This window comes from Carcharhinus amblyrhynchos, chromosome 5, assembly GCF_965287045.1.
Source record: "Carcharhinus amblyrhynchos chromosome 5, sCarAmb.v2.hapA, whole genome shotgun sequence".
Lineage (NCBI taxonomy): Eukaryota > Metazoa > Chordata > Chondrichthyes > Carcharhiniformes > Carcharhinidae > Carcharhinus > Carcharhinus amblyrhynchos.
Window position 1 is genome coordinate 128,492,276 of NC_137328.1, and position 22,531 is coordinate 128,514,806.

The 22,531-nt window shown below is 44.8% G+C and overlaps 1 protein-coding gene across 5 annotated transcripts in view; it reads left to right on the forward strand.

The window, feature by feature from the left end:
- nipblb (NIPBL cohesin loading factor b) overlaps positions 1-22,531 on the forward strand; it is a 600,450-nt gene that overhangs the window by 243,386 nt on the left and 334,533 nt on the right. For all 5 annotated transcript variants that reach the window (XM_080189563.1, XM_080189568.1, XM_080189564.1 and 2 more), the window contains one exon: positions 18,068-18,247. In XM_080189563.1, coding sequence (XP_080045689.1) covers positions 18,068-18,247 — 180 coding nt within the window. The remainder of the gene's footprint in view (positions 1-18,067; positions 18,248-22,531) is intronic.

Genomic DNA, 22,531 nt, shown 5'->3' on the forward strand with positions numbered 1-22,531 from the left:
ATTTGTACCAGAGGCCCAGCAATTTCATCTTTCACCTCCCTAAGCAGCCTGGGATAAATACCATCAGGCCCCGGAGCTTTATCCGCCTTTACGCTACCTAAAAGCCTTAGCACTTCCTCCCTCGTAATGGATATTTCCTGCCACTGATCTACAGCTCCCTCCAAGACACTGCACGACACCGAACCCCTCTTCTTCGTGAATACCGACGCAAAGTATTCATTCAGGATCTCCCCCATTCCCTCCGACTCAATACATAACTCCCCTCCTTTACCCCTAAGAGGACCAATTTTCCCTCTAACCACTCTCTTGCTCCTAATATAGGGGTAAAATGCCTTTGGATTTTCCTTTAATCCTATCAGCCAAAGCCATTTCATGCCCTCTTCGCCCTTCTAACTCCCCTTTTTAGCTCCCTCCTACTCTCTCTATATTCCTCCAGTGCACCCTCCGTACCCAGTTGTTTTGACCTAACATATGCCTCCCTCTTCTTCCTGACCAAGTCTTCGATACCCCCTGTAATCCATGGCTCTCTAATCCTACCTTTCCCATCCTTCCGCTTAACCGGCACATGCCTTTCCTGCAACATTTTCAGTTTGCCCTTAAAAGCCTCCCACTTGCCAGCCGTGGACTTGCCAGCTAACAGACCCTCCCAATCAGTGTCCTTCAGCTCCCTCCTAATCCGGCTATAGTGCGCCTTTCCCCAGTTCAGCACCCTCCCCTTCGGACAGCACTCATCCCTTTCCATTTTTATCCTAAAGTAGACGGACTTGTGGTCACTGTTAGCCACATGTTCGCCTACCTCAACCACCTGCCCTGGCTCATTACCCATCACTAAATCCAGTATAGCCACTAAATCCAGTATAGCCACTAAATCCAGTATAGCCACTAAATCCAGTATAGCCACTAAATCCAGTATAGCCACTAAATCCAGTATAGCCACTAAATCCAGTATAGCCACTAAATCCAGTATAGCCACTAAATCCAGGATGTCAAAAGTTGCAGCAGGACATAAATAGGATGCAGGACTGGGCGGAGAAGTGGCAGATGGACTTCAACGCGGATAAATGCGTAGTCGTCCATTTTGGCAGAACCAACGGGATGAATGAGTACACTATCAAGGGCAGGAGTCTTAGTAGTGTTGAAGAGCAGAAGGATCTTGGGGTCCAGGTCCACAGGACTCTTAAATCGGCCTCGCAGGTGGAAGAGGTGGTCAAGAAGGCGTATGGTGTACTGGCCTTCATTAATCGAGGGATTGAGTTTAGGAGTCGGGAGGTAATGCTGGAACTTTATAAGACCCTTGTCAGGCCTCATTTGGAGTACTGTGCGCAGTTCTGGTCGCCTCACTATAGGAAAGACGTAGAAGCTATTGAAAGGGTACAGAGGAGATTTACAAGGATGTTGCCTGGACTGGGAGGCATGCCTTATGAAGTTAGGTTGAGGGAGCTGGGTCTCTTTTCCCTGGAGAGACGAAGGTTGAGAGGCGACCTGATAGAGGTTTATAAAATGTTGAGAGGAATAGATAGGGTGGATTCTCAGAGGCTATTTCCCCGGGTTGAAATGGTCGCTACGAGAGGACACAGATTTAAGGTGCGGGGAGGAAAGTACAGAAGTGATGTTAGGGGTAAGTTTTTCACTCAGAGGGTGGTGAGTGAATGGAATCGGCTGCCGTCAGTGGTGGTGGAGGCGAACTCGCTGGGGTCTTTTAAAAGACTTCTGGATGAGTATATGGGGTTTAATGGGATTGGGGGTTATAGATAGGTCTATAGATTGGTAGGTGTTGATGTGATCGGCGCAACTCGTGGGCCGAAGGGCCTGTTTGTGCTGTAGTGTTCTATGTTCTATAGCCCCTTCCCTAGTCGGGCTAGTTACGTACTGCTCTAGGGACCCTCTCAAAACACATTTTACAGATTTATTAATGATCTGTCTCTCCCTCTCCCTCTCCCTCCCCCTCCCCGCACTCAGTTGGAGTCTGTCTATGCTATGGCAGGGTCAGGTATGTAAACTGAGCAGGAGACCGCCATTTCCACAGGGACCATTGCAGGGTTCTTCTGGTTCTGCTTCAGCCCACTCTGCAGCCTCCATCGCTGAGCCCTTACCCTCACTATCTGGAGGGGCCAACTTGGAGTAAGCTTTGAGCTGATGGCTGGCATTGGCATACAAGATGACCAGAGGGTTAGATAGGGTAGATAGTGAGAGCCTTTTTCCTTGGATGGTGATGGCTAACACGAGGGGACATAGCTTTAAATTAAGGGGTGGATAATTATAGGGCTGCTCTTGGAGGTTCCGGGAGTGGCCTAGTACTTCGTGTCGGTGTGTGTGCTTGATCCTGGACCAGTAGACGGGTGCCACAACAGCTCGGTGACTCACACTGCTAGCTGTGCAGATACATGGATTTGGGCCTGTGTCTGTGGGAGTTTGTGCATTCTCCCTGTGGTTGCGTGTGTTTCCTCCAGGCGCTCCGGTTTCCTCCCACACCCCAAAGATGTGCTCTTAGGCTGATTGGTTTTACCAAATTGGCACTATTCTCCCCTGAATCTGGCTAAGTTAGGGGTTCCATTCGTAGACACGCAGGTTAGAATAGGTGTAGGGTGATGCGGCGGCGCAGGCTCGTTGGGCCGAAGGGCCTGTTTCCCGTGCTGGGTTGTTCTTTGTTCTTTGTATGTCAGAGGTAGGTTATTTACTCAGAGGGTAGTAAGGTCGTGGAATGCCCTGCCTGCAGCAGTTGTGGACTCGCCAACTTCAAGGACGTTCAAATGGTCAGTGGATAAGCATATGGATAACATTGGAATAGTTTAGGTTAGAGGGTCATTAGATTGGTTCCGCTAGTCAGTGCAACATCGAGGGCCGAAGGGCCTGTACTGAGCTGTTATGTTCTATGTTTTTTCTCTATAGCTGGTGGTGAAGCATGCTCTTGCAGGAACTTCCTGGTTCTGAGATGGTCCAAGTGCTTCATTAATGTTTTGCCCTGAACTTTGATCTTTGGTCTTATTTTCTCTTTAGTGACCCCAGGGGCCCACCCAGAACCATCCCCAAAGTTCCTCGCATGAATGAGATCACAATTTGCAAAAGTCTTTCTCTTTGCAGAATGGTAGTTTTTGTTGGTTTTCTTGGTGGGACTGTCAGGTTTGAGAATAGCGGGCTCAATCTGACACAAAGCCATCATCCCATTAACAGCTCCGCTGGAGCAACACCTGTGGTTGCGTGTGGTGTGGAACTATAATTGAACAAAGTTCATGCTAGTTTAGTCTGCATGGATACATGCCATTTTTGACAGTTTGAGCCACTCTTTCTGCCAGTCCATTTGATGACTGGTGATGAGGTGCTGAACTAAAGTGTCGGATACCATTGGCACATGTGAAGGTCTGGAAATTACCACTAGTGCTATTATTGGAAACCAGGACTTCTGGTATTCTGAATACTGCAGCTTTGTCATAATTTCTAGAGCCTAGCCTGAGAAGCCGCTCAAACCCATGCAATGCACCTCCAACCACTTGGCAAATGTGTGTTTGTCATGATTAAAAACATGGAACCTATAAAGAGGTCCAAAAAGTTGACATGCACATGCACCCATGGCCTGCCAAGCCACTGCAATTGGTGTAGAGAGGCTGAGGGTGGGAGGTTTTGATTTCCCTGGCACAGGTCACATTGCTTCAGCAAGTCCGTGATAAGAGAGTCAATACTGGGCACCAGACAGAACTCCAAGGAGGCAAATGCGGTTGCCCTCTCCATCCTGTCTTTCCAGAAATGTGACAGCATTGCACGGGGAAGCATCACAAGTTAATACAAATTCTTTTAGGGTTGAAATAGATCATTGAGTTAGATGACGGTAACTCATGTTTAATTTTGGAAAAAGCCTCTGTTTACGGAGCTTCAAAGGATCATCCCTGGTATTATTGTGCATACGCAGCCTGCCTGTCCCTCAGCCAGGCGAGGCAGAGTTGATTAGATGCCAATGTATAGAACAAGGGTGCATTCAACGCATCTTGTTGTGATTAGTTTGTTGGTTTCATCACCTTCCCAGAAAGTTAAACCCTGTGAAACAAAATCAGTTCCATGTTGCCCTTGCATATTTTGCACAAGTCAGCTGAATCCAGTCCATTATATCTGTCATCCATTTTCTCCTCCCTTTCCCTTTCCTATGTTTCCCTTTGATATTCCCTTCTAATAACTGTGTATCTACTGTCGACCAAAATAATATGTCTGAAATATTATGGTGCAGGAGGAGGCCATTTGATCCATCATATCTGCACCAACTCTCCAAATAATTATTATGAATTGGTGCCATTCCCCTGCCCAGCACTGATCCCTGTGGAACACCACTAGGCATGATGTGGGTATGCCGGCATTGGACTGGTGTAAACACAGTAAAAAGTCTGACAACACCAGGTTTTAGCCCAACCTATTTATTTGATAATATACTCGCAAGCTTTCGGGTTAGCCCCTTCATCAGGTGAATGGAGAGTTCTGGCCTCAGACAGAGCATATAAAGCACAGACAGTTTAGAGATTACTGATTAGAATGCAAATCCTTACACCTAACCTGCTGTTCAAGACCTGAAGTGGCTGATAATGTGAGTGGAAGGAGCACTGATCACCACTAGGTACAGACCTCCATTCAGAAAAACACCCTTTCAAAGCTACCCTCTGTCTTCTATGGCTAAGCCAGTTCTGAATCCATCTAGCTAGTCCACCTCGACCCTGTGATTTAATCATTTGCATGAGCCTGTGACAAGGGACCTCATCAAATGCTTTACTAAAGTCTATGTAAACAACATCCACGGCCGTTCTCTTGTCCATCATTTTTGTCACTTCCTCAAAAAAACTCAATTAAATTAGTTAGATGTGACCTCCCTCATACAAGACCATTGCAAATGTGTATAAATCCTATCTGTAAGAATCTTCTCCAACAATTTCAATATCCATGACGTTAAGCTCACTGGGCTATAATTGCCCAGTTTATCCTTGCTACCCTTCTTAAATAACAGGACATAAATGGCTATCCTGTGGGTAATGAGGAAACAAAGATTTCTGTTAGAGGCCCGGCAATTTCATTCTTGTTTCCCTCAGGAATCTGGGATAAATGCCATCTAGCCCTGGGGATTTGTCTTTTTTGATGCTATTTAATACACCTAACAATTCTTCCCTCGTAATGGTGACTTGTTCTAAAGGGCTTAGATATCCCTCTAAGACACAGCCAATCAACATGTTCTCTCCTTTGTACTGATGCAAAAAAATCATTAAGGTTCTCAGCCGTTTAGACCATAAGACCACTTCCTTTGTTTCTGCGCATAATTTTCCTCTTTTTTTCCCCCCTAAAGTTGTCCAACTCTTTCTCTAGCTACCCTTTTGTTCCTAATATATGTATAAAATGCCTTGGGAGTCTTCCTTAATCCTGTCTGCCAAGGACATTTTGTGACTTCTTTTTGCCCTCCTAATTGTTTGAGTTCTTTTCTGTTTTCCCTGTATTCCTCAAGTGCTTCTTTTTTTTTAGTTGCCTGGACCTCAGGTCTGCATCCTCTTTCTTTTTTGATTAGCCTCACAATTTCCTTGGTCATCCATGGTCCCCAAATCCTGCCTTTCCTGTCCTTCCTTTTCACAGGCACAGGCACATGCCTGTCCTGCACTCCAATCAACTGCTCCTTAAAAGACTCCCACATGCCAATTATGCATTTACCTTCAAATAGTCTCTCCTAAACAACAGCCTCCAAATCCTGCCTAATCTGGTTGTAGTTAGCCTTCCCCCAATTTAGCACCTTAACCCTAGGACAACGCTTGTCCTTTTCCATGAGTATCTGAAAGCTTACGGAATTGTGGTCACTGTTCACCTCATGTTCCCCCATTGTAACTTTGATGACCTGGCCGTGCTTATTCCCTAGTACCAGGTCCAGTATAGCCCCCTCTCTAATCAGACTTTCTACATATTGTTCCAAAAACCTTCCTGGACACACTTAACAAATTCCTCACTATCCGAACCCCCCTTGCTCCAAGGGATTTCCAGTTGAGATGAGGAAAATTAAAGTCTTCCACTACAACAGCCCTATTATTACTACATCTGTCCAAAATTTGCTTACATATCCGTTCTTCAACTTCCTGTGGGCTGTTGGGCGGCCTAAGAACATAAGAACATAAGAAATAGGAGCAGGAGTAGGCCAACTAGCCCTTCGAGCCTGCCCTGCCATTCAATAAGATCATGGCTGATCTGCCGTGGCTCAGTTCCACATTCCCGCCCTCTCCCCATAACCCTTAATCCCCTCTCTCATCAAAAACCCATCAACCCGCGTCTTAAATATATTTAACGAGGCAGCCTCCACCACTTCAACGGGCAGAGAATTCCAGAGATTCACCACCCTTTGAGTGAAGAAGTTCCTCCTCAACTCTGTTCTAAACCACCCCCCCTTTATCTTGAGGCTATGCCCCCTAGTCCTATAGTACACCCCCATTGTAGTGTTAAATAAGTTAAGAGCCCATATGTTAAGGGTAAGATCCTGGCATGGAGGAAGATTAGCTGACTGATAGAAGGCAGAGTGTGGAGATAAAGGGGTCTTTTTCAGGATAGTAGCCAGTGACTAGTGGTGCGCCTCAAGTGTTGGTGCTAGAGCCACAACTTCTCACAATGTACATTAACGATTTGGAAAAAGGAACTGAAGGCACTTGCTAAGTTTGCAGATGATACAAAGGTATGTAGAGGGGCAGGTAGTATTGAGGAAGCAGGGGGGCTGCAGAAGGACTTGGACAGGTTAGGAGAGTGGGCAAAGAAGTGGCAGTTGGAATACAATGTGGAAAAGTGTGAGGTTCTGCACTTTGGAAAGAGGAATGGAGGCATAGACTATTTTCCAAAATGGGGAAATGCTTAGGAAGTCAGAAGCACAAAGAGACTTGGGAGTCCTTGTTCAAGATTCTCTTAAGGTTAATGTATAGGTTCAGTCAGCAGTTAGGAAGGCAAATGTTAGCTTTCATGTTGAGAGGGCTAGAATACAAGAGCAGGGATGTACCATTTGGAGTATTGTGAGCAGTTTTGGGCCCTGTACCTCAGGAAGGATGTGCTGGCCTTGGAAAGGGTCCACAGGAGGTTCACAAGAATAATCTCTGGAATGAAGAGCTTGTTATATGAGAACTCTGGGTCTGTACTCATTGGAGTTTAGAAAAATGAGGGGCGTTCTTATTGAAACTTGCAGGATACTGCAAGGCCTAGATAGAGTGGATGTGGAGAGGATGTTTCCACTAGTAGGAAAAACTAGAACCAGAGGGCACAATCTCAGGTGAAAGGGATGATCCTTTAAAACACTGATGAGGAGGAATTTCTTTAGCCAGAAAGTGGTGAATCGATGGAACTCATTGCTGTCGAAGGCTGTGGAGGCCAGGTCATTGAGTGGCTTTAAGACAGAAATAGTTTCTTAATTAATAAGTTGATCAGGGGTTATGGGAATGAGAAAAATAACAGCCATGATTGAATGGCAGAGCAGACTCGATGGATTGAGTGGCCTAATTCTGCTCTTATGTCTTTTGGACTGCCCCCTTCCTGTTTCTGAGCTCGACCCACAATGTCTTGTTCCATGATTCTTCCGAGGTGTCCTCCCTCTTTACAGCTGTCATACGTTCTATAACCAGTATTGCAACTTCCCCACCTCTTTACCTTCCCTTCTGTCTCGCCTGAAACACTTGTATTCCGGAATGTTTAGCTGCCAGTCCCATCCCTCTTAAGCAAGTCTCCGTTATTCCATTCCAGTTCTGACCAAGAATCAAGGCTCTAAGTTCATCTGTCTTGCCTGTTATGCTCGCATTGAAGCAGATGCATGCCAGACCTCTGGCCTACTGAGTTCAACTCCCCCCAGCTTGCCCTTCCTTTTAGCTAGCCTGGCTTTGATCTCATGCTCATCTCCAGTCTGTGGACTTGCTGACTTTCTGTTCTGATTTCCACCCACCCACCACCACCACCACCACCACCACCCCCCCCCACTCCCGGCGGCCATATTAGTTTAAATCCACCTGCACTACATTCTGAAACTCCCTGGATATTTGTGCCCCTCCAGTTCAGGAGTAACTTGTCCTCTTTGTATAGGCGCCACTTTCCCTGGAAGACATCCCAATGATCTGCAAATCTGAAAGCTTCCCTTCTACACCATACACGTTTTCAGCTGCACTATCTCCCTGTTCCTAGCCCCACTAACAGGTGGCACGGAGAGTAATCGTGAGATTACTACCCTAGAGGTCCTCCTTTTTAATCTTCTACTTAACCCCCTAAATTGTGATTGCAGGACCTTGCTACTCTTTCTGCCTACATCATAGGTACAAATGTGGACAATAGCATCTGTCTGATTTCCCCCCCGTTTTAGGATAATGTGGTGACCAGAACAGCACACAGTACTCTAGCTGTGGCTGTGGCCTCACGAAAGTTCTATATAACTACAACATGACTTCCCTGTTTTTGTAATCTATGCTCGATTGATAAAGGCAAGTGTGCCGTGTGCCTTTTTCACCACCCAGTAACATGCCTTCAGAGACCTGTGAACAAACAAGCCAAAGTCACTTTATTCCACAGAACTTCCTGGTGTCCTACCACTTGAGCACTTTTCAGATTCATATTTCACCTGGCACTTATCTGCCCATTTGACCATTCTGTCTATATCTTGTAGCACAAGATACTCTGCCTCACAATTAATCACCCGTCCAATTTTTGTGTTATCTGCAAACTTGCTAATCCTACCCATCTCCCCTATCACCCACCCATTGAAGAACATAGAACATTTGTCATTTACAAATGAACCCAGACATTTGTCATTTACAGTTTATTTATTAGTGTCACAAGTGGGCTTACATAAACATGCAATGAAGTTACTGTGAAAATCCTGTAGTCGTCACACTCCAGTGCCTGTTCAGAGACACTGGGGGAGATTTAGCGTGACCAATGTATCTAACCAGCGCAGCTTTCGAACTGTGGGAGGAAAATGGAGTGCCTGGAGGAAACCCCCACAGACGCGGGGAAAGCGTGCAGACTCTTGTGCAAACATTGACCCACGATGGGAATTGAATCTGGATGCCTCGTGCTGTAAGGCAGCAATGCTAGCCACTGTGCCACCCATTTTAGTTTTGGCGTCAACTGCTTACTGTGATAGTGAATTCCATACATTCACCACCCTCTGGGTGAAGAAATTTCTCCTCCGTTTGATTCTAACAATTTTACCCCATCCCCTTATCTGGCGCCTGTTCAGGTACACAGAGAATTTAGCCAATGCACCTAACCAGCATGTCTTTCAGACTGGGAGGAAGCCCATGCAGACACAGGGAGAATGTGCAGACTGTGCACAGACAGCAACCCAAGCTGAGAACGGAACCTGAGTCTTGAACTGTGAGGCGGCAGTGCTAACCATTGTACCACCATGCTGCCCACCAAACTTACTAGTGTCACACCAATCATTGAGTACTTCCAAAGTATGTCACCTCTCACTTTTCGATGTCAAATTCCATCTGTCACTTATCTACCCATTTAACCATTCCTTCTATATTTTCTTGTAACCTCACTGTTAACCACCCTTGCAATCTCTGTGTCATTCGCAAACTTACTAATTCTACCCTCAATATAGTCATCTAGTCATTAATATAAGTGACAAATATTAGGGGGCCCAACACGGATCACTGTGGGCAGTGGCTTCCAGCTACTAAAGCAGCCTTCTGTCATCACCCTCTGTCTCCTATAACCGAATAAAAAGTCACTCAACACCAGTCCAAAGATGGCATCTCCGCATCATCCTGTAACTGAGCGAATTCTGAATTCATTTTATCAACTTCCCCTGTATCCCATGTCCATGTACCTTCTTTACAAGTCTCCTTTGTGGGACCTTGTTGAAGGCTTTGCTGGAATCCATATAAACTGTTTTTCAAACTGGGGGCCTCATGGATTGGTGCTGGGTCCATTGTTATTTGTCATTTATATTAATGATTTGGATGAGGATTTAGGAGGCATGGTTAGTAAGTTTGCAGATGACACCAAGATTGAAGAAGGTTATGCAGGATTGAAACGGGATCTTGATCAATTGGGCCAGTGGGCTGACGAATGGCAGATGGAGTTTAATTTAGATGAATGGTTGGTGATGCATCTTGGTAGATTGAACCAGGAGAGGACTTAATTAATGGCAGGGCGTTGTTGAGAGTTACAGAGCAAAGAGATCTAGGGGTACAGGTTCATTGCTCCTTGAAAATGAGTTACAGGTAGACAGAGTGGTGAAGAAGACATTCGGCATGTTTGAACATTGAACAGTATAGCACAGTATAGCCTTATGGCCCTTGTGCCGAGATATGTCTGAACCCAAGACCAAGCTATCCCACTCTTATCATTCTTGTGTGTTCCATGTGCCTATCCAGTAACTGCTTGAAAGTTCCTAAAGTGTCAGATTCCACTATCACAGCAGGCAATGCATTTCACACCCCAACCACTGCCTGATGTTATGCTCGCTAATTCTTGCCTAATTGCATCATAATTACCCTGCCCCAATTATAAACCTTGCCCTGCTTTGTGACCCTATTCCCCTCTATTGCAATAACGAAGGATACCGAATTGTGGTCACTATCTTCAAAATGTGCTCTCCCACAAACAAATCTAACACTTGGCTCAGTTCAGACCTCACTTGGAGTACTATGCGTAGTTCTGGTCGCCTCATTACAAGAATGATGTGGAAGCTATTGAAAGGGTGCAGAGGAGATTTACAAGGATGTTGCCTGGATTGGATGGCATTCCTTACGAGGATAGGTTGAAGGAGCTAGATTTTTTCTCCCTGGAGAGACGAAGGATGAGAGGTGACCTGATAGAGGTTTATAAGGTGTTGAAAGGATTCTCAGAGGCTATTTCCCAGGGCTGAAATGATCGTAACGAGAGGCCACAGGTTTCAGGTGCTCGGGAGTAGGTATAGAGGAGATGTCAGGGGTAAGTTTTTCGCTGAGAGGGTGGTGGGTGAGTGGAATCAGCTGCCATCAGTGGTGGTAGAGGTGAACTGGTTGGGGTCTTTTAAGAGTCTTTTGAATGAGTACATGGGATTTAATGGGATTGAGGGTTATAGGTAGGCCTAGTAGGTATGGATATGATCAGCGCAACTTGTGGGCCGAAGGGCCTGTTTGTGCTGTGGTTTTCTGCGTTCTATTCACTCAGAGAGTGGTGAGTGAGTGGAATCGGCTGTCGTCAGTGGTGGTAGAGGTGAACTCGCTGGGGTCTTTTAGAAGACTTCTGGATGAGTATATGGGATCTAATAGGATTGGGAGTTACAGATATTTCTGTGGCTTGGTAAGTATAGATGTGATTGGTGCAACTTGTGGGCCAGAGGGCCTGTTTGTGCTATAATGTTTTATGTTCTATTACCCAATACCAAGCGTGTCCACATATTGTGTCAGGAAACCCTTCTTCATACACTGTACAAAAAGTGTCCCATCCAAACTATTTGACCTATAAAGATTACAATCAATTTTTGGAAAATTAAACTCACACATGATAACTATCCTGTGACCTCCATACCTATCCATAACCTGCTTTGCCATTTCCTCGACTTGCTCAGTTAATAGTAGGGTGTTGGGGAGAGTTACAGAACAAAGAGATCTAGGGGTACATGTTCATAGCTCCTTGAAAGTGAAGTCACAGTTGGACAGGGTGGTGAAGAAGGCATTCAGCATGCTTGATTTCATTAGTCAGAACATTGAATACAGGAGCTGGGACCTCTTGTTGAAGCTGTACAAGATATTGGTAAGACCGCACTTGGAATACTGTGTGCAATTCTGGTCACCCTATTATAGGAACAATATTATTAAACTAAAAAGAGTGCAGAAAAGATTTACTAGGATGCTACCAGGACTTGATGGATTGAGTTATAAGGACAGGCTGGATAGACTGGGACCTTTTTCTCTGGAGAGTAATAGGCTTAGGGGTGATCTTGTAAAGGTCTATTAAATAATAGAATCATTGAATCCCTACGGCACAGAAAGACGCCATTTGGCCCATCGAGTTTGCACCGAGCACAATCCCACCCAGGCCCTTTTCCTGCAGCCACACACGTTTATCCTGCTAATCCCTCTGATATGGGGTGAATTTAGCATGGCCAATCAATGTTACCCACCCTTTGGACTGCGGTAGGAAACAAAGCACCTGGAGGAAACACACGCAGACACGTGGAGAAAGTGCAATCTCCACACACACAGTGACCTGAGGCCGGAATTGAACCTGGGTCCCTAGCGCTATGAGGCAGCAGTGCTAACAATTGTGCCACCGTGCCACCCGAATGAAAGTCATAAATCAAGTGGATAGTCAATATCTTTTCCTAAAGGTAGGGGAGTATAAAATAGAGGGCGTAGGTTTAAGGTGAGAGAGGGTCCAGAGGGACAATTTTTCCCCACACAGTGGCGAATGTCTGGAACAAGCTGTTAAAGATTAGAGTAGAGGTGGATACAATTTTGTCTTTTAAGCATTTAGACAGTTACATGGGTAAGATGGGTATTGAGGGATGTGGGCCAAATGCAGGCAATTGGGACTAGCTTATTGGTTGAAAGAAATATGGAAAACACAGAAGATAGGAGCAGGAGGAGGCCATTTGGCCCTTCCAGCCTGCTCCACCATTCATTACAATAATGGCTAATTATCCAATTCAATAGCCTAATCCTGCTTTTTCCCCTTAACCTTTTGATCCCATTCACCCCAAGTGCTACATCCAGCCGCCTCCTTGAATACATTCATTGTTTTGGCATCAGCTACTTCCTGTGGTAATGAATTCCACAGAATCACCACTGTTTGGTTGATGAAATGTCTCCTCACCTCCGTCCTAAATGGTCTACCCTGAATCCTCAGACTGTGATTCCTGGTTCTGGACACCCCCGCCATCAGGAAGATCTTCCCTGCATCTACCCTGTATAGTCATGTTAGAATTTTATAAGTTTCTTGAGAGCCCCCTCATTTGCCTGAACTCCAGCAAAAACAATCCTAACCTAGTCGATCTCTCCTCATACATCAGTCCTGCCATCCCCAGAATCAGCCTGGTAAACCTTCGCTGCACTCCCTCGAGAGCAAGAACATCCTTCCTCAGAAAAGGAGACCAAAACTGCACACAGTAGTCTAGGCGTGGCCTCATCAAGGCCCTGTATAATTGCAACAACACATTGGCCATGTTAAATTCTCCCTCGATATACTCTTGATTTGATTTTTTATTATTAACAAACAGTGAAAAGTATTGTTTCTTGCGCACTATACAGACAAAGCATACTGTATGTAGAGAAGGGAATCATAGAAACTCTACAGTGCAGAAAGAGGCCATTTGGCTCATCGAGTCTGCACCGACCACAATCCCACCCATTCCCTACCCCCATATCCCTATATATTTACCCGCTAATCCCTCCAACCTACACACTCAGAACACTTGGGCAATTTTAGCATGGCCAAGCAACCTAATCCGCACATCTTTAGACTGTGGGAGGAAATTGGAGCACCTGGATGAAACCCATGCAGACACAGGGAGAATGTGACCCAAGCCAGGAATCGACCCAGGTCCCTGGAGCTGTGAAGCAGCAGTGCTAACCACTGTGCTACCATGAGAGAGTGCAGAATGTATGTTACAGTCAAAGCCAGGGTGTAGAAAAAGATCAACTTAATGCAAGGTAGGTCCATTCAAAAGTCTGATGGCAGCAAGGAAGAAGCTGTTCTTTGGTTGGTTGGTATGTGTCCTCAGTATTTCGTATCCGAACAGGCGCTGGAGTGTGGCAACTAGGGAATTTTCACAGAAACATTAACACTGCAATGAAGTTACTGTGAAAATGCCCCAGTCGCCACGCTCTGGCGCCTGTTTGGGTACACTGAGGGAGAATTTAGCATGGTCAGTGTAGCCAACCCAGCACATCTTTCGGACAGTGGGAGGAAACCAGAGCGCACATGACACTAATAACTAAACTTGAACTCATTTTTTGTGCCACAGGAAACTTTAGGATTTTCCTGCATGTTGGCTGCCAGCCTTTTCCCATAATTCTTTACTCTGTTTTTCAAACCCCCCCCCCCCCCGCCGCCGCCGCATCTTCTGTATTTCTCTTGGTTTTTAAACTGTATTTTCTACCTGGCATTTATTATAAGTATATTTTCCCCTTCCTGGTTAAGAAGACATCTGGTATACTGGCCTTTATTATCTGAAGCATAGAGTTTAAGAGCAGGGAGATTATGCTGAAACAAAGTAAAACGTTGGTTAGGCCACAGCTAGTATTGTGTGCAGTTCTGGGATCCACATTATAGGAGAGATGTGATGGCATTGGAAAAAGCGCGGAGGAGATTTTCCAGGATGTATAAGAACAGGCCTTCGGCCTTTCCAGCCTGTGTCAATCATGATGCTCTAACTTAACTGAAAAAAAAAGTCTTCTGGCAGAAGACCTCCTTGGTCTGTATCCCTCTCTTCCCTCCCTATTCATGTATCCATCCAGATGCCTCTTAAATGATGCTGATGTGTCTACTTCCACCACTACCTCCGGCAGCACGTTCCAGGCTCCCAGCTCTTTCTGGGTGAAAAACTTTACCCTTGCATCTCCCTTAAATTTTCCCCTTCTCACCTTGAACCTGTGCCTCCATGTAATTGACACTGCCACCCTGTCTATGCATCTCATAATTTTATAGACCTCTGAGGTCTCCCCTCAGCCTCTGTTTTTGCAGTGAAAGTAATCCTAATTTATTCAACCTCCTCATATTCTCAACCAGGAAACATCGGGGTAAACCACCTTTGCACTCTCTTCAAAGCTTCCATATCTTTCTGGTACTGTGGTGACCAGGACTGGAAAGTTTTTTATGAACCAGAATGATCGGGAGTTTTTTGTTATGAACCAGAGTGGTGGGGAGTGGGATAGTTTGATCTTGGGTTTGGACATGGCTCGGCACAAAGTCGAGGGCCGAAGGGCCTGTACTGTGCCGCACTATTCTATGTTCTATATTCTAAGAGAGATTGAATAAAATGGGGTTGTTTTTGTCAACAGAGCAGACTGAGGGGAGACTCGATTGAGATGTATCAAATTATGAGGGACAAAGATAGAGTAGACAAGGAAGGAACTTTTCCTTTTGGTGGAGGGATCGATAACTAAGGAGTATAGATTTAAGGTAAGGAGCAAGCAGTTTAGAGGGATGTGAGGAAATCCTTTTTCACCCAAAGGGTAGTGGGAATCTGGAACTCTGTCTGACAGGTTGGTGCATGCAGAGATCTCATAACATTAAGTAGTATTTAGATATGCACTTGTGATGTAAAGGCATACAAGGCTGTGGACCCAGTGCTGGAAAATAGGTTGAGAGTAGGTGGGTGGTTTATCTTTGACCAGTATCAATGCAGTGGGGCAAAGGGTCTTTTTCTATGCTGCAGACCTATTATGACTTCCTATCCTAATTGCTATCTCCCTTTTCACCCAGGGGCTCTGGATTTGTTCATCCTATCTTCCCTTTTAAGGAAATATACCTTGATTGTGCACGGACCATTTCTGTTTTGAAGGTGTTCAATTAGTCTTTCCTGACAACCTTTCATTTTGGTCTAACTGAGCCATGTTCTTGCTCCTTTTGAAGTTGGCTGTCTCCCAGTTAATTATTATTGCGCTCGATTGCCTGTTTTCCTCCTCTACCTTAATAGAGGCATATAAGATGATCAAAGGATTAGATAGGGTGGACAGTGAGAGCCTTTTTCCTCAGATGGAGATAGCTAGCATTAAGGGACATAGCTTTAAATTGAGGGGTGATAGATATAGGATAGATGTCAGAGATAGGTTTTTTACTCAGAGTAATAAGGGCTTGGAATGCCCTGCCTGCAACAGTAGTGGACTCGCCAACTTTAAGGACATTTAAATAAACATATGGATGATATTGGAGGTTAAACGGGCTTTAGATTGCTTTCACAGGTCAGCACAACTTTGAGGGCCGAAGGGCCTGTACTGCACTGTAATGTTCAATGTTCTACCATTACCCTAAAACTTCCAATGCAGTGATCACTGTCTTCTAAATGATTTCCATGATACTTGATCGACTTTGGCCCACATCATTTCCAAGAGCTAGTTCCAACAGTGCATCTTTCCTTGTTGGACATGAAAGGCTGTAGGAACTTTGGCCCATCTCTGCTCTTTACTTTACCACTGTCCCAGTCTACATTCAAGTAATTAAAGTCCTCCATTATATCTACTCTCTTTATGTTTGCACTTCTCTAATTTCTCTGCAGACTTAATCTTCTCCTTCCATCTCATAGTCAGCAGTCTGCAGACGACACTGAGCAATGTAACTGCATCCTTTTTGTTTCTTAACTATAAGGATTCTGCCCTTGAATCCTTGAGCATCCTCTTTCTCTAGTACATTAGTAGTCCTCCTACACAATACTGCTGCTACTCCCCCATTCTTTCCTGTCATTGGTAGGCATGGAAAGCTTGGGCCAAAGGGCCTGTCTCCGTGCTGTATTACTTTATCATCTATCTTTTCTGAACACCTTGTGTCCAAGAATGTTTTACAGCCAGTCCTGCCGCTCCTTGAGCCAGATCTCGGTTATCACAGCGCCATCATATTTCCACATGTGCCTGTAACTCCCCAATCTTATTTACTATACTCTATGCATTCACATAATGCACAGTCACCCTTATTTTGATGTAATTACTTATGAGTAGTTTAGAATCCAGAATTAAATGACTGACAGTAAATGATTTAAATTGGATCAGAGGCGGCTTATGGCTCACTATAAACTTGGGCATAGACAAATGGATCAAATGCACTTTACTCCGGGATAGTCAGCACAGTTTTGTGAGGGGTAAGTCCTGCCTCTCAAATTTGACTGAATTCTTTGACGATGTAACTAAGCCTGTAGATGAAGGTAGAGCAGTTGATGTCACATACATGGGTTTTAATAAGGGGTTTGATCAGGTTCCCCATGGTAGGCTCAAAGTAAGGAGGTGTGGGATAGAAGGAAATTTGGTCAATTGGATAAGTAACTGGCTGTCTCATAGAAGACAGAGGGTGGTGGTGGAGGGAAAATTTTCAGACTGGAGGCCAGTTACCAGCGGTGTACCACAGGGATCAGTGCTGGGTCCTCTGCTATTTGTGATTTTTGTCAGCGACTTGGAAGGGGGTGCTGAAGGGTGTGTTAGCAAATTTGCTGATGACATCAAGATTTGAGTAGTGGATGAAGTGGAGGGCTCTTGTAGGCTACAAAGAGACATTGATAGGATGCAAAGCTGGGACGAAAAGTGGCAGATGGAGTTTAACCCTGATAAGTGCGAGGTGATTCATTTTGGTAGGACAAACTTGAATGCAGATTACAGGGTCAACGGCAGGGTTCTGAGGAATTTGAAGGAACAGAGAGATCTTGGAGTTGATATCCACAGATCTCTGAAGGTTTCCACTCAAGTGGGTAGAGCTGTGAAGAAGGCTTATAGTGTGTTAGCATTTATTAATAGGAGGTTTGAGTTTAAGAGCCATGGGGTTATGCTGCAACTACACCAGACCTTGGTGAGACCACATTTGGAATATTGTGTGCAGTTCTGGCCACCTCACTATAAGAAGGATGTAGAATCATTGGAGAGAATGCAGAGGAGATTTACCAGGATGCTGCCTGGTTTGGAGGGTAGGTCTTATGAGGAAAGGTTGAGGGAGCTAGGGCTTTTCTCAAGAGCGGAGGAGGATGAGAGGTGACTTAATAGAGGTTTATAAGATGATGGGGGGGGGATAGATAGAGTGGAGGTGCAGACACTGTTTCCTTGGGTGGATGTGGATGTTACTAGGGGGCATACCTATAAGGTTCATCGTGGGAGATATAGGAGGGATGTCCAAGGTAGATTCTTCACTGAGTGGTTGGGGTGTGGAACGGACTGCCTGCTGTGATAGTGGAGTTGGACACTTTAGGAACTTTCAAGCAGTTAATTGATAGGCACATGGAGCACACCAGAATGATAGGGAGTGGGATAGCTTGATCTTGGGCTCGAACATAGCTCGGCACAACATCGAGGGCTGAAGAACTTGTACTGTGCTGATATGTTCTATGATCATCTGTGCTGTAAAATCTTGTTAATCAGTAAATTTTCAGATATTTGCAGTTATTTTTATTCTTTTGCAATAGGTGGTATTGACCAATCGGTGCTGAAGGAGCTTCCACCTGATCTCCTTGCTGAGATTGAATCGACAATGCCGCTCTGCGAGCGTGTCAAGATGAACAAACGAAAACGCAGTACTGTGAAGGAGAAGCCAAACTATGCAGAAATCAGCTCAGATGAGGGTGACAATGACAGTGACTTTGAATGTAAGTAGCGCTGCTGTTGTTGTTTGAGTAAGCTGAAAAAGCAGAGCAAAGGACAAATGAAGAGTTGTGAAAGCATAAAAGCACAATACTGGTTTGAAATCTGAAAATAAAAACAGAAAATGCTGGAAAAGCTTGGCAGGTCTGGCAGCATTGGTGGAAAAAGAGAAGAATAGTAGTTTTGACTCCAATATCATTCTTTTTTGGAACTTATAAAGACAAGTCATACTGGACTTATAACATGAACCCCATTTCTCTTTCCACAGCTGCTGTCAGACCTGCTGGGTTTGTCTGTGTGTTTTTTTTTGTGAAACTATGTTCTGAGCAGGTATCTGAATTGTAGCATTCTGAACATGAATGCTACAATTGCATTTGCTTTCCTAACTGCTGACTGAACCTGCACGTTAACCTTCAGAAAATCTTGAACAATAACTCCCAAGTCCCTTTGTATATCAAATTTCTGAAGCATTTTCCCATTTAGAAAAATGCTTCCATTCCTCCTTCCAAAGTGCATAACCTCACACTTTTTCATGTTGTATTCCGTCTGCCTCTTTGCCTACTCTCCTAATCTGTCACCACTCTCTGGATAAAAAGAGATTTTCCTCACATCCCTTGTAAACTGCCTGTCCTGACCTTGAACTTGGAGATCATAGAAACCCTACAGTGCAGAAATAGGCCATTGGCCCATCGAGTCTGCACTAACAACAATCCCACCCAGGCCCTACCCCTGTATAATCTACTAATCTCTCTAACCTGCGCATCTCAAGACACTTAAGGGGCAATTCCTTTTTTAGCATCAATCAACCTAACCCGCACATCTTTGGAACTCGTGTCCACTCATGACTGGCGCTTCAACTAAGTGGCACGGCAGCTCCCTACCCACCTTGTCCATGTTCCTCATAATAGCAACACAGAAGCTAGAAGCAGGAGTATGCCATTTGGCCCTTCGAGCCTGCTCCATCATTCATTATGAGTTTAATATCCTGGATGCCGGCATATCCCTTGATCCCTTTAGCCCCAAAAGCTATATCTAATTTCTTCTTGAAATCAAACAACATTTTGACCTCCACTACTTTCTGTGGTAGTGAATTCCACACATTCACCACCCTCTAGGTGAAGAAATTTCTCCCCACCACAGTTCTAAAAGGTTTACCCCTTATCCTCAAAGTATGACCCCTAGTTCTGGACTCCCCCACCACTGGGAATATTCTTTGAGTCTACCCTGTCTAACCCTGTTAGAATTATATCAGTTTTTACAAGATTTCCTCTCGCCCTTCTAAACTCTACTGAATATAATCCTAACCAGTTTAGTCTCTCCTCATATGTCAGACCTGTCATTCCAGGAATCAGCTTGGTAAACTTTCACTGTACTCCATCTATAGCAAGAACATCCTTCCTCAGGTAAGGACACCAAAACTGAATACAATACTGGTGTGCAGGTGTGGCCTCATCAACGCTCTATACAATTGCATCTCTAATTGCTAAGGGAGGGGCTAAAAGAGGTGGGGGAGTAGTGATATTAGTTAGGGAGCATATTACAGTGGTGCAGAGGGTGGACAATTTAGAGGGGTCATGTAATGAGTTGCTGTGGGTGGAACTCAGAAACAGGAAGGGTGTAATCACTATGCTGGGGGTATAGTACAGGCCTCCCAACAGCCCACGGGAAGCGGAGGAACGGATATGTAAGGAGATTCTGGATAGGTGCAGAAAAAATATAGTTATTGTAGTGGGAAATTTTAATTTCCCTGCTATAGACTGGAAAGTGCTTAGAGTTGGGGGTCTGGACGGGGAGGAATTTGTAAAATGCGTATAGAAATTGTTCCAGAGAACCTATATAGATAGCCCAACTAGAGAGGGGGCTATATTGGACCTAGTACTGGGAAATGACCTGGGTGCCAACTTTCAAGGGCCTATGCACATGTAGACCGAGATCTCTCTGCCCGTCGACACTACCAAGAGTCCTTCCGTTAGCCCTATATTCTGTACTCCCGTTTCTCTTTCCAAAGTGAATCATCACACTTTTCTGCGTTAAACTCCGTTCCATTCTGTAAAATAATGAGGGGCACAGATCAACTAGATAGTCAACATCTTTTCCCAAAGGTAGGTGAGTCTAAAACTAGAGGGCATAGGTTTAAGGTGAGAGGGGAGAGATACAAAAGTGTCCAGAGGGTCAATTTTTTCAGAGGGTGGTGAGTGTCTGGAACAATCTGCCAGAGGTAGTAGAGGAGGGTACAATTTTGTCTTTTAAAAAGCATTTAGATAGTTACATGGTTATAATGGGTATAGAGGGATATGGGCCAAATGCGAGAAATTGGGATTAGCTTAGGGTTTTAAAAAAGAAAGGATGGCATGGACAAGTTAGGCCAAAGGACCTGTTTCCATACTGTAAACCTCTGACTCTTACTTTTGATGCACGATTTGATTTATTGTCATGTATTAATATGCGGTGAAAAGCATTGTTTCTTGTGCGCTGTACAGAGAAGGAAATGAGAGCCTGCAGAATGTAGTGCTGCAGTCATAGCTAGGGTGGAGAGAAAAATCAACTTAATGCAAGGTAAGGCCATCCAAAAGTCTGACATCAGGGAAGAAACTGGTTGGTATGTGACCGCAGACCTTTGTATCATCTTCCCAACGGAAGAAGGTGCAAGAGAAAATGTCCATGATGTGTGGGGTCCTTAATTATGCTGGCTGTTTTTCTGAGTCAAGCGTAGACAGAATCAGTGAATGTGGGGTTCGTTTGCATGATGGATTGGGCTACATTCACAATCTTTTGTAATTTCTTGTGGTCTGGAGCAGAACAGGAGCCATACCAAGCTGTGATACAACCAGAAAGAATGCTTTCTAAGGTGCATCTGTAAAAGTTGCTGAGAGACGCAACTGACATGCCAAATATCCTTTGTCTTCTGAGAAAGTAAAGGTGTTGGTGGGCTTTCTTAACTATAGTGTTGGCATGGGGGGAACCAGGATGCTCTGGACACCTAAAAAGTTGAAGCTCTTAACCCCTTCTGCTTTGTCCCTATTGATGTAGACAGGGGTACGTTCTCCTTTACACTTCCTGAAGTCAGTGACAATCTCCTTCATTTTGACAATGAGGGAGAGATTATTGTTGCTGCACCAGTTCACCAGATTCTCTGTCTCATTCCTGTACTCTGTCTCGTCATTGTTTGAGATCCGACGTGGTGTTGTCAGCAAACTTGAAAATCGAAAAGAAGGTGGTGGAAGCAAGCACATTAGCAACATTTAAGAGGCATCTGAATGGGTATATGAATAGGGAGGAAATTGAGGGATACGGACCGAGTAAGGGTGGACAGATTCTTCTTTAGTTCAGATAGGGCATCACAATCGGCACAGGCTTGGAGGGCCACAGATCCTGTCCCTGTGCTACACTATTCTTTAAGTCAGGAGTATGGTGGATTGCTCCCCGCTTGCCTGGATGATTGCAGCTCCAACAACCAAGTTCGACATCATCCAGAACAAAGTAGCCTGCTTGATTGGCACTACATCTGCCCCCTCTACCATCGGCGCTATTAGCAACAGTGTATACTATAAGCAAGATGCACTGCAGCAATTTACCGAAGATGGGTGGCAATGTGGTTAGCACTGCTGCCTGTATATGGATTTTAGTGAAGCGTTTGATAAGGTTCCCCATGGTACGCTACTGCAGAAAATGCAGATGCATGGGATTGAGGGTGATTTAGCAGTTTGGATCGGGAATTGGCTAGCTGATAGAAGATAGAGGGTGGTGGTTGATGAGAAATATTCAACCTGGAGTTCAGTTGCACGTGGTGTACCTCAGGGATCTGTTTTGGGGCCACTGCTATTTGTCATTTTTATAAATGACCTAGTTGAAGGTGTAGAAGGATGGATTAGTAAATTTGCTGACGACACCAAAGTTGGAGGAGTTGCAGACAGTGAGGATGGATGTCACAGTTTGCAGAGGGACATAGATAAGCTGCAGAGCTGGGCCAAGAGGTGGCAAATGGAGTTTAATACGGAAAAGTGTGAGGTGATTCACTTTGGTAAGAGTAACATGATTACAGAATATAGGGCTAATGGAAGGACTCTTGGTAGTGTGGATGAGCAGAGAGATCTCGGTGTACATGTGCATAGATCCCTGAAACTTGGCACCCAGGTTGATAAGAAGGCGTATGGTGTGTTAGCTTTTATTGGTAGAGGGATTGAATTTCGGAGCCGTGAGGTCATGTTGCAACTGTACAAAACTCTGGTGCAGCCGCACTTGGAGTATTGCGTACAGTTCTGGTCGCTGCATTATAAGAAAGATGTGGA